At 31.1% G+C, this 15,096-nt stretch overlaps 1 protein-coding gene across 1 annotated transcript; it reads left to right on the forward strand.

Annotated features, from left to right (window-relative positions):
• Positions 1-1,055: 1,055 nt before the first annotated feature.
• LOC115960508 (acyl-coenzyme A thioesterase 9, mitochondrial-like) lies at positions 1,056-9,738 on the forward strand. The gene is made up of 5 exons (XM_031079439.1): positions 1,056-1,773; positions 2,338-2,509; positions 7,890-8,362; positions 9,107-9,235; positions 9,463-9,738. The coding sequence occupies exons 1-5, from the start codon at positions 1,216-1,218 to the stop codon at positions 9,622-9,624; spliced, it is 1,494 nt and encodes a 497-aa protein (XP_030935299.1). The 5' UTR covers positions 1,056-1,215; the 3' UTR covers positions 9,625-9,738.
• Positions 9,739-15,096: the final 5,358 nt, after the last annotated feature.

Here is a 15,096-nt window from a genome sequence, read left to right on the forward strand (position 1 = left end):
TTCTTTTCAAAAAAGGTCATTCAAAAATTTAAAACGTTACATCAAGTGAGATGCATCATCATTGCTAACGAAAAGTTTTTTTTTTTTTTTTTTTTAAATAAATGGCAGACATTGCTAAAGAAAAGTTAAAGATACAGGTAGTTTTTGGACTTACCACCCAATCTTTGTTCCAAATTCTTCTAGCCACACAACTAAAGCTAGACATGATTTATGCATTTGATGTCAGCTTTTTTGTTTTTTTTTTTTTCATGTCAGCATTATTTGCGCATGTGATGTCGATAATTGGTTGATCCTAAAGCTACCTTTTTGGATTATTAACTATGATAACGATTTGACACTAAGAACATTAGAACAAGGGATTTATATTAGTTTATTGATGCAAATCAAGATCAATTGATTGAGAACTTGAACTAAAATTGGATTAAAATTAAGAATCAAAACTGAAATTACAGAGAAACTGGAGAAACAAGTTTCTGTCCAAGTCTGAAACTAAATTATATTCACATCAAAAATTGATTATACTCTTATATAGCAAGCTTATTTATAATCTTTAACTATTAGAAAATAAAGTAGCTAATAGTTATATAAGACAAAGCTGTAATTAAAGAGGATACATGGTAGATATCAGAAGTCAAAATAAGGAAGTTGTTGGCTACCCTAAGAGGTCAGAAAGGTTGGCTGGCTATTTGGCTCATAGATGGTGACTGGTTGTTAGTCCTAATGGTAGGGGGTTGGTTGGCTGACCTAATGATAGAGTATGGCTGCATCATATATTTTCTCGTGTACCACATGCATCAATTAAGTAATTATAATCAATGTTCAATTATTTGACACTATATGCAATTTTAAACTCTCCCATGTGATCAACTTGATTTCCTAATGTGATTCCACCATTGGAGCAACTCGAATTTGTATTTTATATATATATATATATATATATATATACACACCAGACCGAGCAGTCATTTCTGCTTTCTCTCTCCATTTCTGCACCACTTCTTTTCCTTGTTCTTTTGCAATTCAGTTGAGTTTTTTTTTTGGACCCTCCACGTGAATAATGCAATCTTCCTACCCCACCTACACTATTACTATAGATGCATTCATATCAAGAAGGCATCGCACGCAGAATTTCTAGCTGTGTATGTAACATTAATTGTTCCAATTTTATTGGTTACCCTACAGTGACAGAGTGACCTATCCAATTCTTATTACACAATGTTTGTTGCACACAATTTTAAAAATCGTGTAAAAATACGGTCTCAACTTATTTACATACTTCGTACACACTTGTGTGTAATAAATAGTGCCTATCCAATTTGTGACTTCTCTACTCAAAACTACAAAAACCGAGTAGTGTTCTTTGAAGGAAATCCAAAAGTTTCCATGGATTTGAATTCCTCTCTTTCTTCTAACACCATTTTTGTCGTCTCAACTTTGACTAAGCCCACTGAGGATGCCAAATCTTCTCCTACTTCTTCTGATGAGGTGCACAAGCCCATTTGCTACTGGCCAGGAGTGTACCATTCACCAGTGACAGATGCATTGTGGAACGAGAGGGTGAGCATCAATGAGAGGCTATTTGACATACCAGACGATGCCCCTCCTCCTACTGAATTGCTCACAAGAACTCCCTCAGAGAGTCGCACCACCATTGTCTATGCTTTCTCCTCCGACTCCACCTTGAGAGAGCAGTATAAGGATCCATGGAATGAGTTCAGAATTGGAAAGTTGCTCGAAGACCTTGATGCCTTGGCTTGCACCGTCACTTTCAAGGTCTCTCTCTCTCTCTCTCTCTCTCTCTCTCTCAACATTTTACCACTTGTTTGTTTACTGGAATTTAAAACTTAGGCAGTACATTGCTTCAAATTTACTTCTCTCAAATGAGATGTTGTTGGGTTAAAGTGATAACCCAGTACTGATAGCATCTTTGTGGTCACCAAAAAAAAAGTTGTTGCTATCACTTCTAAGTTAAAGCTGGAAACCTGTAATGAATTGAATAACGTGGCATATATGTAGCTGTCAACGTCCGTACTTCTCTTAATATTTTACCACTTGTTTAGTGAAATTTTACATTTGGTAATTCTTGAAATTTAGGTCTTGTTTAGTATAGAAGTTTAAAAATATGTTTTTAGTTTTTAAATAAAATTATATGTATTATTACTTTTTTTCATTTAAATGTATTTTTAAAAAATACAAACAAAGTTATTAGAATAACATTATAAAATGGACCCTAATCTCTCATGTGAGGTTGATCATTTGCATGTTAAAAGCTGGAGATTTGTAATGAACTCTTAATTTCCTTTAGTGATTTATTTGTTTGGTTTGGTGTGGGATTAGCATTGTTCTGATGATGATATCACGACAAGGCCTCTCATGCTGGTCACAGCTTCTGTGGACAGGATAGTGTTGAAGAAGCCGATAAGTGTTGACAAAGATCTTAAAATAAGTGGTTCTATTATATGGGTTGGCCGCTCCTCAATTGAGATTCAAATGGAAGTCATAACTGAAGGTAATGCAACATGGAAAATGAGTAGAATATAGTTTGAGTCTTAGAGATCTACAGTTATAATTTTAAATAGACTTTATTATGTTTAAATATTACTTAAATAAAATTTAGGTAATATTCTATATTAAAATAATTTTTTTAATTTAAAATCCATCATTCTTACTTTTAAATTACCAATTCACTTAATGAAGATTGATCAGTTGCATATTTATTAATCCATAATTTTCTTTGGGAAAATGGTAAAATTGTTACAAATTTTATTTTCGTTGTGTATTTGAATTATTTTTTATAATTGATAATATATTAATTTGTAAGATCTATATTTTTGGGGCTTTCTTAAAAGGGAGGAAAAAAATGCACAACTTATATATTTGGCAAAAAAACAAAAACACACTTTCCCCTTTTTTGTATGGGTTAGTTTACAATTCTCATCACCCTAGACTATAAAATCAAATAGTAATGTTTAAAAAAAAATACCACTACTCTGTTACAGAATCTTTTTATTCATGGAATATTTCAAAATGAAATTATTAAAGTACTCTTGAGGGGGCAAATGCAAAAGATCCAATATTGGGACAAAATAAACTCAAAAAATGTTTATTAATAGAAGAAAAATTACTTAATTTATTAAAATAAATATTTTATTAACATAAAAAAAATATAATGTAAATGTCAGTTATATTTTTTTTGGTACTTGGTTTCAATTTTTTTTTAAACCTAGTAGAGTTAGTATAATCATTGTTACACTTAATAGTTCCTCACAAATTAAGTTGACTATAAATATATATTTATATATATAATAAAATAATAATTTGAAATAATCAATAAATAAATATTTATTAATATATGAAATTAAAAGATTAAGCTAAATATAAGATATTCCAAAAAAATCATTTGAATACTTAAAAATTAAAATAAGAAAAGCTAAATTTTAAGAAATAAAAAGATGAAGGTATAGGGGGAAAAAATCCTAAATTTTAGCGGTTCTCTTTTTGAATTGAAAATGAAATTTGTTATTTAACATTTATAATCCAACTCCTAATAACAAAAATAAAGTCTTAAATAATAAAATTAAAGAAAAGCTAGGCACGTAACAGAAACTTACACTAGTCCATCCCATACATTTAACTGTTTACCACATACATAACATGGCCTAACGCCTAGCACTAGGGAAGAAACGAAAATTTTAATTTAGTGGGGGCAAGTCCCCGTGGCATGAACCATAGAAATTTAAAATTCAAGAATGAGAAATATGCTATAATTGAAGTCTATATACTAAATAAAAAATATTAAAAAAAGAAAAAACATTATTCATTCAGTGTTAGATAAAGAAATGGTGTAGAGAGGTTGTTGAGGAGGTAATAGGACTATTTGGTAGCAGTATTGTTGTTTAGAATGACGTGAAAACTATAGTTTAAAAAGTATTATGAAAATACGTGTTTAAAATACTCATAATATAAAAAATGTGTTTGGCACAGTGTTATAAATAACATATTTTAAAATATGAAAAAATATAATTGTGTGTTTTTGGTATGTGTATTTTTTTTTTTTTTAAATAATGAAAAATAATGCCCTATTTTATTTAAGGAGGGAGAAAAAGAATGAAAAAAAAAAGGGCAAAGTGATAGGCCGTAAGAGACAAAGAAAAAAAAAAGTTTAGTCTTGTTAATGGGTCCCACAATTTTTCAACTTATTTACAAAAAGATCGCTCAACAAAATTACTTGAAAACTAAAAACTGGTGTGGTGAATTTTCAACACACATGTTTTAAATATTGAAAAAATACATGTTTGTATCGCATACAAAATATACGCAACGGAAAATTAACGGATCTACTTCATTTGCAATTGATAACATGTACTATGTAAATTTCAAAATATAAGAACAAGAGAATGTACCTTGGTGTGGTGAAATTCAAAATCAAAAATTAGAAGTACTTGGAAACACTTTTAATCTTCACTCCAATTCCACTTGATGCCTAAGAAGTATGGTCTCTCAATCAATATATATGTATGTGTTCAAGGGAGAATAAGAAAGTGTCTAATACTCACATACAAACCATTTCATTCCACTCTAAGTGCCATAAATAAATTTGTATGTTTCTCCCTTACTGATTATCTAATTGGGCTACCTTTTTGGGTCATTCCAATTGAGTTTTAGTTTGTGGCTTGGAGTAGGACCAAAAAGAGAACAAATAAGACACTAACTTCAATGGGCCTTGGGTTTTTCTGTCAACTCTTGACAAATCCAAAATTACTATTAATTATATTTAATACCACTATATAAATATAATTGCACTCTAGGCCTTATTAATAAATTATATCTTAAGACTTTATTATTCATGCAACCCTTTCATAAAATATTCGTAATAATACAAAAGTTATGAATGTAGACTACCATTTTAAAAATTACTACATCTTAATCCTTGAATATCCAGTTTAATCCTTTAAGTTATTCATCATATATTTATGAAATCTAATTTCATAAATATATATTTTAGAAACCCCTTACTAAAGTAGTTAGGCCTAACATTCTGAATAACCAAACCCATTAAACTTATTTCAAGGGAATATTTTATATCTCCGTTAAGAGATTATAAATTCCATCTTGAGAATATATGTTCCATCAACATTAAATGTGGCTGTCCAACTTATTAAGATTTTGATCGTGACTTTAAATCTCACTCCTGATATATCAAGGCAACCTACACATCATGATCAGGTACATTATTCTCTCAAGATTAAGAGTTCATATAAATAGAAGTTGTGAGATTTATTATTCATTTGGCAGTCGTTAGGAGAATAATAAATCTCATAGCGGTCCAGTTCAATATATCTTAACATTTAAAATATATCAACATATCAATTAGAAGTCTCCACTTCTATGATCAAGACAACTTATCTTAGTTGATATGTTATAGTCTTCGCAGATGAAATCCCCAATTTCATCACCAACTACGAACTAAAATTCTGAGTTTACAAAGAACTTGTAATTTATATCTTCTGTGACTAAATCACATATTATGCATCTTATGGACTATATGATAATGTCCAAATATTCATATTACCATTATTTTAGATAATAATAAAATAACTTTATTAATTACAATATTAAGTTATACATAATGTTTTACATAATGTCATACATAGCATCATACAATAGGATTTAAAAATACTAATCCTAACATTAAACATCCTAAATTGAGAATTGTAGCTCAAACACTTTTGATTAAAAAAAAAAAAAAAACCTCATACCAAACACAGCTTTCTTTTTGGGGTCCACAATTTTTAGTGTTTAAATACTGTCGTTTGAACCTGCATACCAAACTAATGTTTAAGCCTACAAAGAGAAGGGCATTCTAGTTGGTCTAAGTAGGCCTAGTGGGCTCCAAGTCAGTGGTTGTCATGTGAAGTCTAAGGGTTTGTTTGGAATCCGCTTATTTTGCTGAAAATACTGTAGATAAAGGTAAAAGTTAACTGAAATAGTATAATAAGACCTATGAATAATATCAAAAAGTGCAATGGGCCCATGAATAGTAACAAAAAAAATTTAATAGTAGCAAAAATAATTTGAATAATAAAATAAGCTAGTTTTTTAATTTTTGCCAAACACACACTAAGTAGGCCAAGTGGGCTCTAAGTCAATGGGTGTCACATGAATATCATGCATCCATGTTTTCCATCTACGTGTGCATTTGGCTCCAGCTATTCATGGGCCCTACTGCACTTTTTGATATTATTCATAGGTTTCATTGTACTATTTCAACTAATTTTATCCTTATCTACAGTACTTTTAGTAAAAAGTTTTCAGTTTTAGCAAAATAATCGGATCCCAAATAGACTCTAAGTGTTACAATGTTTTCAATTTAGGGGGTTGATTGTGTGTTTCAATAGTTCATGGGTGTAATTTTAGGGTATAATTTAAAGTGAAATAGTGTAATTTTTCTCATTTTTTAATTAAAAAAAATCACTTATTGTCCCCTACATTTAGGAGTCTTAGTTTTTCTGGTAAAAATATGAATTTTAGGTATCTTAATACTTTTTATTTTAATTTTCCTTGCTGACCATAACTTTCTTACATTCAAATTCTAAATAGAAGTTCTAGTCCTATCTGAAGATATTAAGATTTAAAGCTTATATAATTATATTATTGTGCTCATATGATTAAGTGAGTTGATCAGAGACTTTCATTAATAGAATATCGAGTCTTTTGAGTATTGAGGTACATTGATCTTGATGTATTCTTTTCTTTCTCTTTCAACTTGTTCTTCTTCTTTGGCGCATAGTCACTGTTCAAGGTCTTGTATACGCATTTTGATCATGCTATTATTCAGAATCTATGGACAAATTAATCAAATCCTTTTGCAATTAATCAAATCCTTCCCTTCCCCACCAAAACTGTGACTATTCTTTGAATGCTAACCCTTCTTTCTAAAGCCCTAAACCATATAGAAATTGTAAATTTCTCTTAACTCTAGACAACATCTTCACAACATATTTTCAGATATGATGAGTACTGATAATACTTTTCACCAGCTTTTTTATCTTTGGTTCAATTACATGATTTGAATCATCACAATTTGCTCCATTAACATAGCTAGTCTTAGTGATCTATCATAAAACTTCAATCCTTTATCTTTAATATGTCAACAATAAGAACACCAGAGCAGCACATTCTCCCTGAACTGGCCTATCTCAATATTTTATCAAAAGTGATAACTTCAAGGTATAACAAGGTCATTGATCTTGATTGCCTTCTTATTTTTACTGTTTTTTTTTTTTTCAAATAAATGCCATTCTATTTTATCGATCAATTTTGTTCTATTAGGTTTGCTGACCCTTCATTATATATTCTATGACATAGTTTGGCATTCTGAGTCTGAAACTATGAAATTCATAGGTTGATTACTTTTGACCACTTCTCCTTAACCAGCATCATTACCTATGCAAACAATATAATCCAAGAATGAAGGATGAAAATGGAGAAGTAAATAATTCCAATCTACAGAATAAGGATGGTACTCACAACTGATGTCTATCCTATTTATACAATAGAGGAGTGATCTTACCTAGGGAAAAAAAAAAAAAAAAAAACATTAATGTAGTTGACCCCCAATTATTCGGGGATTAAGGCTGGTCTAAGTTGAGTAGTTATGAAATCACTTAACATTTCCTCAATCATTTACAAGAAATTATGCTTTCCTTATTTGTTTTAATAATCTTGGAATTCAACTCCTCCTTATATGCATACTAACTTAACTCCTAAGAAACCATGCATAAAGCATGAATCCTTCTTCGAACAAATGAGAACATTGTTCTGCCCAGACAATTGTAGACCTATTTGCACAAAGTTGACCGTCATCTGATCTACTACATGTTTATTAGGTGAGGGCCCTGATGATTCAGACTCTGTAGCCCTGACTGCCAACTTCATCTTTGTGGCTCGTGACTACAAGACTAGCAAAGCTGCTCAAGTGAACCGGCTCACACCAGAAACTGAACAGGAAAAGTTCCTTTATGATGGAGCTGAAGCAAGAGATAAAGCGAGAAGAATGAAGAGGGGAGAAGATAAAAAGCAAAGTGATAAATCGGAGGTGAATAGATTAGAAGCTTTGTTGTCCGAAGGCAGGATTTTCTGTGACATGCCAGCCTTGGCCGACAGAGACAGCATTCTTCTTAGGGATACTCAACTCGAAAATGCTTTGATATGCCATCCACAACAGAGAAACCTCCATGGACGAATCTTTGGAGGGTTTTTGATGCACAAAGCATTTGAATTGGCTTTTTCAACGGCTTATACCTTTGCTGGAATAGTTCCTTCCTTTCTGGAAGTTGATCATGTTGATTTCTATAAACCTGTAAGTACCATCATCCTTTCTTTTGAGACAACATTTCTCCGCCTTTCTAATTTCATTTGTGTGGTTTAGTTTAGGATGCTTATCCTAATAGTCAGGACATATACAACAGAAGCCCCACAAAAAATTAAGATACTTAACTCCTGAAATGGAGAGTGTAAAGAAAGCCTATGAAAGATGAACATGTAGTATATATCAAGAAGCCATTTAATTAAAAGGTGAGAATAAGAACAGAATCTTCATATGGGAGGGAGTTTTGCTTGGGTGCAGCTAATGCTCTCAAATCAAACACATCATGGCACACAAGGGAGTAGCATTCCAAATACACTTCTTTCTTATCTACGACAACACCCTTTCCAGCAAGTGTACAACTCAGCTACTGTCCTTAGAATCAACCATTACTAGATAAAGATGGAATGGGGGAAAGGAGTACATATGGCCAACCCCATTTAGATGATGAGGAGCCTAGTCCAAATTCATTAGTATTAAGGCTTGAGTTAAGTGTTTCTTGTATTTGCAAATAAATGAGGCCACTTTTTATTTTGAGAACCAAAATTTGTTATATATCAATCAAATTGGGGGATTTAGATTGTAATCAAGAGACCTCCCTGGAAGATTGGTTCTACCTTGCCCAAAATGTATTAGCACTACGATGCTTTGACTACCATTTTGGCATTCAGCCTACATGTGACATGAATAACTTTGTACATATCTGGAGAAAATTTATTATATATGTTTGTCGAACAGGTGGATGTTGGAGATTTCCTACGATTCAAATCATGTGTTCTTTACACAGAACATGACAATCCTGATCAGCCTCTAATCTATGTTGAAGTTGTTGCTCACGTTACGAGGCCTGAGATGAGGTCTAGTGTGGTAAGTCCAAGCAAACTCCGCTTTCAAAGAACAAAAATTTTTATTTGTACTTATATAGGATGATATTATGTCTCTTATATTACCTTAGAAAGAGTAATTGTAGAAGGCTTATAATATCCTTTTCTGCACTATCCACATGAATTTGAGCTTCAGTTCATAATGGCTGTCTAAAAATTTCCCTTTATTGATTTCATATCTTTTGTCTGTTCCTGTATAATTTGAAACAGGTGTCAAACACTTTCTATTTTACTTTCACTGTTCGTCCTGAGGCAAAAGCCACAAAGAATGGATTTAGGCTCAGGAACGTTGTTCCAGCAACAGAGGAAGAAGCTCGCCGTGTTCTAGAGCGCATGGATGCTGAGGCCCTGCAGAGATCACAGAGCATTTAAACGTACAACAAACCATTCAAGGCAACTAGTAGTATCTATGCCAATTCTGGTTGAAAGTTTGTGAGACTAATTATATTAAAGAAAGATCAGAAACGAAAGTAAGATGGAGGGTTTTTTATTGTAAACCAGTGCCAAGTACTTTGTGTAACAGGGCTCTGTGTAATAGGTGGAATATATCCTCCACCATGTTTGTATGTGCTTTGAGCAAGGTACCCTGCTGTGTTTACAGTAGGGCAGTATGCTGTGTTTTGAAGTCTTTCTTCAAGTGTTGATGTTGTTGTAGTGTCCTGTTCTATTTGAAGATTGTTCTTCAAGTTTGTTTTTATTAATAAAATTACTTATTTATCAACAAAAAAAACTTGTAGGCATTTATATATTTTTTCCCTTTTAATATAGCAAAATGAGAAGTATGTAAGTTTAGTACTCCAGTAATATTCTATGAGGTCATTAGACCCGCCCATTCCTGCAGGCAAAATTCATTCTCAAAATAATAGAAAGATGCAAATAAACCGAAGAAACTTACCTCCAAGGTGGTGGAAAAGGAAACAAGAAAAATAACAAGAAAGGGATTAGATCTGGAGAGGCTATATCAGGAGACACTACATTTGTGCTTGACTACTTCCATATTTTCTATGAGTTACAGGAAATTCAGTTGAATTTCCTTCCCCATGTATCCTAAGGAACTACTATATCAACAATGTCACAATTAAATTGCACTATTTCCTCCACTATGCTATCTTAGAGTGCAACATGACATCATCTGCATCTGCCTTGGTTGAGTTACCACTATTCTCAATCAAACCTGAAGCTGCCACGTCAATCAATCTTTTGTGTTTTATCAACAAGCTACCATTGCTCATCTTCTTCAGGCTTCATTGCACGTTCCTGAATTCTGCCAAAACTGCTACTACTGTCTGTCTCTTATTGCCTTTTGAAGTAGCATGCCCCAAAACTATGTATTTTGTGCATTAATATGATTTTGATTCATAATTCACCCTAAGAGTGACCCACTCATCATTCTCACACTTAGAGTCAAAGGAATGATTTATTTCCCTCCTCTGATCTCAAAACGCCTTCCTTAAGAAGTTGTTGAGCATCCCTTTCCCTTGCCCTCCCCAAATGACAAGAATACAACACTTAGAAGTATGCCAACCGTTCACACCATTTGCCATGTAAGCATTTTTTGTTAGTGAGTTAATGGCAAAGAGCAAATTGAATGCAAGTTGAAAATATTAGAGACCAAATTGATTGCTACCAAAATATAAGGACCAAATTGACTGTAACTCCAAAATGTAAAAACCAAAATGGTGTTTTTGCAAAAACAAAATTAATGTGTAACTCAATATTATGAATACTGAGTTACTTTGAAATTTTTTGTTGGGTCTATAATTCGAATTTAATAGTATCGAGTTATGTTGGAATTTTTTAAAAAGCGAACTTGATTTTAAGAAAATGGAGTTTCATTGAAGCTATATCCAAATCAGATAGTTCAAAATTAGTGTTTCTGTGTCCTTCACTTCAGTTCACAGCTCCTTGACTATACATCCCTAGATTCAGTGTTTTTGATCTAGCGATCATCTCTCTATCATCTTAGGTACAAAACCCATATCATAATTTGATGCACAAAGAAAAATTTCTGACGTAGGTGAGGAATAGTTTTAGATATTACAAAGGTTTATCAGCCAAAATGTATTTTCATATTAGGAAAGTATTTTCATTTGATATGATGTATTGTTTGTGCTTCGGTATTTGGTTGAATGAGTGTTATGTGAGTACATTGGAGGAATATTGGTTGTTTGGTGTTGCAAATTTGAAGTACAAAAAATGAAAATTTTACAATCTGCAAGAAGCAATGAACTAATCTTATTTGTCTGAGATTTTTGTCAATTGTTATTAAGAGTTTTGGAGGGATCTTAGAGAAATGAAGGAACTTATTTTGCTAGTGATTCTTGTTATTTTCCCCTTCAAGGGACACCACATTTTTTTTGGAAAAGGAAATGGGAAAATGAAAACGTTCCCCCACCCCCCCACCCCCCCGGCCCCATGCCCCCCAATCAAAACAAAATCTAGTTGATTTTGACAATATATGAATTGGTGCAATATAATCATAATTATGATGAATTGGTGTAATATAATGATAAATTTGAGGGATGCCAATTTATTTAGGTACCGTTGATTTAATTTATTATTGTTGATAATACTAGAAGGCTTTTATTAATAAATGACCTCCTAAAGGCAAGAAAAGTGGTCATAGTGAACTCAATTTCACTATGAAAAAGTATGCAATTCTTGGGTTTTTTTTTTTTTTTTTTTAATATGCGTTCATAGGTTGTAAGACTCGCATATTAGACTTAATTGCATTGCATGAGACAAATTCAGGAGATTCGTTAACGTTTTCCTAACACCAAATGAAAATAAGAAAGAAACAAAAATTAAAATTTGCATTATGTAACTGAAGGTGTATGTAATAAGCACAAGTTCTTATTTTGCAAAAGTTGAACGTAGATAATCACCATTGCTAGACATTAAAAACAATGTCTAGACATTAACAACAATGTCTAATTGTTGTAGGTAGAAATTAACAACAACATCTAATCATGTATTAATTGGTGCATTACTTATTTAATCGTAGGTTGAACTACAAGGTTAAATAAAAAATTAAATAGATATAAAAATAAATTTCAAAAATCATAAATAAATATGAAAAATGAAAAAATAGGTATGACTAAATTACTAATCAAAACTAAGTCTAAAAAACAAACCATAAAATATAATTCAAACAAGCCATATAACTCTCATCACTAGAAAACATAAAATAAAAGGATGTCATAGAATTATAGCTAAGTCTTTGCTAAATAAAATTTTATTACATTACACGTCTTAAAATTATTGGAAGAAAAGAATATATCAAACTACAAAGTCATATTCTATGCATATTTCATATCTCACTAGTTGCTCTAATCCCATAGATTACAATATGAGCTAAAATATAAAAACTATATCTTTATTGATCAATCCAGTATCAACCTCACTATAAAATCATTTGTTATCATTATGCTCCAATTTTTTTTATTCTTTAAAAGGCATTGCAATGGACCTAAAAAAGTAATCTTGTTCAAATTTACAAAAGTAGTTGGGTGAAAACAACCGGTCCAAGTTGCACGGGTTGCCGAAAGCCCGTTGGGTTTTAATGAGTTTTGTTAGTTCAAGTGCATATACTAGTTCACTAGATTAGTAGATTATTTAGTCAGATCAGTTAGGCCGGTCCAAATTTCATAACTATAAAAATTCAACTTCATCCGAAGGTTATTTTTGATGGTGCTGTTGGTTATCTGGACAAGAATCAACGTTTGGTTGCTGCTCAATAGGATGACTGATTTTTTTGCCTCTGGTTGATAGGACCCTTGGCTTTATTGTAATAGGGTAATAGTTTTCTTTTGGCGTTTCTGGTATTTTTTTTTCCTCCGGTTTGAGTTTTGGGGTTTTATACTTGTATTTGGGTTTGACGTTTCTTTCTTTTTAATAATATTTTCTAGCGTTTATCTCAAAAAAAAAAAAAAAAATCAATTGATTTTGAATATGACATTCATCCTCAAGTTTAATTTTTTTAGTGGAGTTGTAGTGTGTCTTTGTGTTAGAACCCATTTCTCTCTCCCTTATGTGTGTATGTTTCTTTCTCAAAAAAAAAAGAATGGGTAATTGGCTCACATTGCTTAAAAGAGTGCGTTGTGTGTAGTATAACTTGTCCCACCCTCCCTTAAAAGTTACCATGACTTTTGAGTGGAGTTGTGGTGTGCCTTTGTGTTAGAACATATTTTCCTCTCTCTTGTGTGTGTGTGTTTCTTTCTCAAAAAAAAAAAAAAAAAGTTTAATTTCTCTGATAACAAATGTTTTTTTTTTTTTAATTATTAAAAGGAAGAAACCAATTTAACAATAAAAAAATATATATATATATATATATATATAAAACACTTTTTTTAAGATGTATAACAAATAATTGTATGTACAAATTAGTTGAATTAATTACATATATATGAATACAAAGGAGTAATATGTTTATGCTTTTTATTGTAATAATCTTAACAAACTATATTTTCTATATCTTTTTTTTTTTTTTTTGATAGAATTCTAAATCCTTTTAATTACATGTAATACGTGTGTCTATATATATATATATAGTAGTCTAATTAAATTTGTGCTATGTAATTAAACTGAGTATTAATATGGTAAATGTGTTTATTTTCTTGTATTAATTATTTATAAATAGTGCACTAATTGTTTATGTAAATTAATTTTAATAATTATTTTCATTAGATTTATATATAACATATTATTGATTTGGAATATAATATTCTTTCTGAAATTAAATTGCTTTGGTAACAATTTAAACAAAGCATAGAAGAAATAAAAGCAAATATAATTACATAAAATCAAGAATATAAAAAATAATTATACTCTTATATTAGTGAAAATAATTAAATATTTGTCGATTCAGTCAAGCAATATTCCTATATTCTTAATTTTATCTCTTTCTAATAACATGTAATGAAATATAATTAAAATTGATTTCTCAAATATTATAACCTTTTATTCGCCGAATGTGTCAAAATAGTCTCTGTGGCTAGGTGAGTAAAAGTTGACGTGATTGATGATATTATAATAAACAAATTAGGGAACGTGGCCTTAAAAAAAATAATAATAATAATCTCCATTCTAAAATATTTTTCTCAGTTAGGCCTAAATCCAACTCTCTTATTACTTAATTAGGCTTTGTTTCATTGATTCTGAAACTCAACTTAGCTTGTTCATAACTACATTTTTTAAAATGAAAGCCTATTTCTAAACCTTACAAGCTTTCCTCAACAAAATTCATAACTCACACTTCCGAAGGTGCACTTAAAATTTTCAGTACAATCTGTGATTTGGTTTGAGTCGTATCAAGACGAATATGAGTCTGTATTATAAAAGCAAGCATTGTGTGAGATTAATCATTAAAGAAAAAGAAAATGGGAGGGAAATCAAAGGTCCAGAGGGTGCCACTGTGTCAAATATCTTTCTATGGTTCTCTACCCTTTTTGTTTTCCTCACTTTTTTGTGTTGCTCAATGCTCAATATTTGATGTTGTTCATGTTGCAGTGATTGCCATTTGCTAGTGTTTTCGGAGTTGTTAGATATTTACAGGGTTTTTACCTTTTAACAAGGGATAATGTTTTTTTTTTTAAACCAAAAAACAATTATGGGCACGTAGAAGTCCAGTGACACAAAATATTATTTATTGTTATTATTTTTAATCATGTCAGCTTTTTCCATATCTACTATTAAAAATATGAATTATTTCAACTCATTACCAAAAAGTTATGGACTAAATTAGAATATTTAAAATATTAGGAACCAGTTTATCACATAGGACAAACATTAGGTACTAAAGTAGTAATTAACCCCTAAAATATATAGATCTATATTCATGAGAGG

The sequence above is a fragment of the Quercus lobata genome, chromosome 9 (assembly GCF_001633185.2).
Source record: "Quercus lobata isolate SW786 chromosome 9, ValleyOak3.0 Primary Assembly, whole genome shotgun sequence".
In the NCBI taxonomy this organism is placed as follows: Eukaryota; Viridiplantae; Streptophyta; class Magnoliopsida; order Fagales; family Fagaceae; genus Quercus; species Quercus lobata.

Bases quoted from the DNA above. Each gene is read 5' to 3' on its own strand.
- LOC115960508 (XM_031079439.1), top strand. From the start codon at position 1,216: ATGTTTGTTGCACACAATTTTAAAAATCGTGTAAAAATACGGTCTCAA. The intron at 2,510-7,889 runs GTAATGCAACAT...CATGTTTATTAG, and splicing joins AATGGAAGTCATAACTGAAG to GTGAGGGCCCTGATGATTCA. The intron at 9,236-9,462 runs GTAAGTCCAAGC...AATTTGAAACAG, and splicing joins CTGAGATGAGGTCTAGTGTG to GTGTCAAACACTTTCTATTT.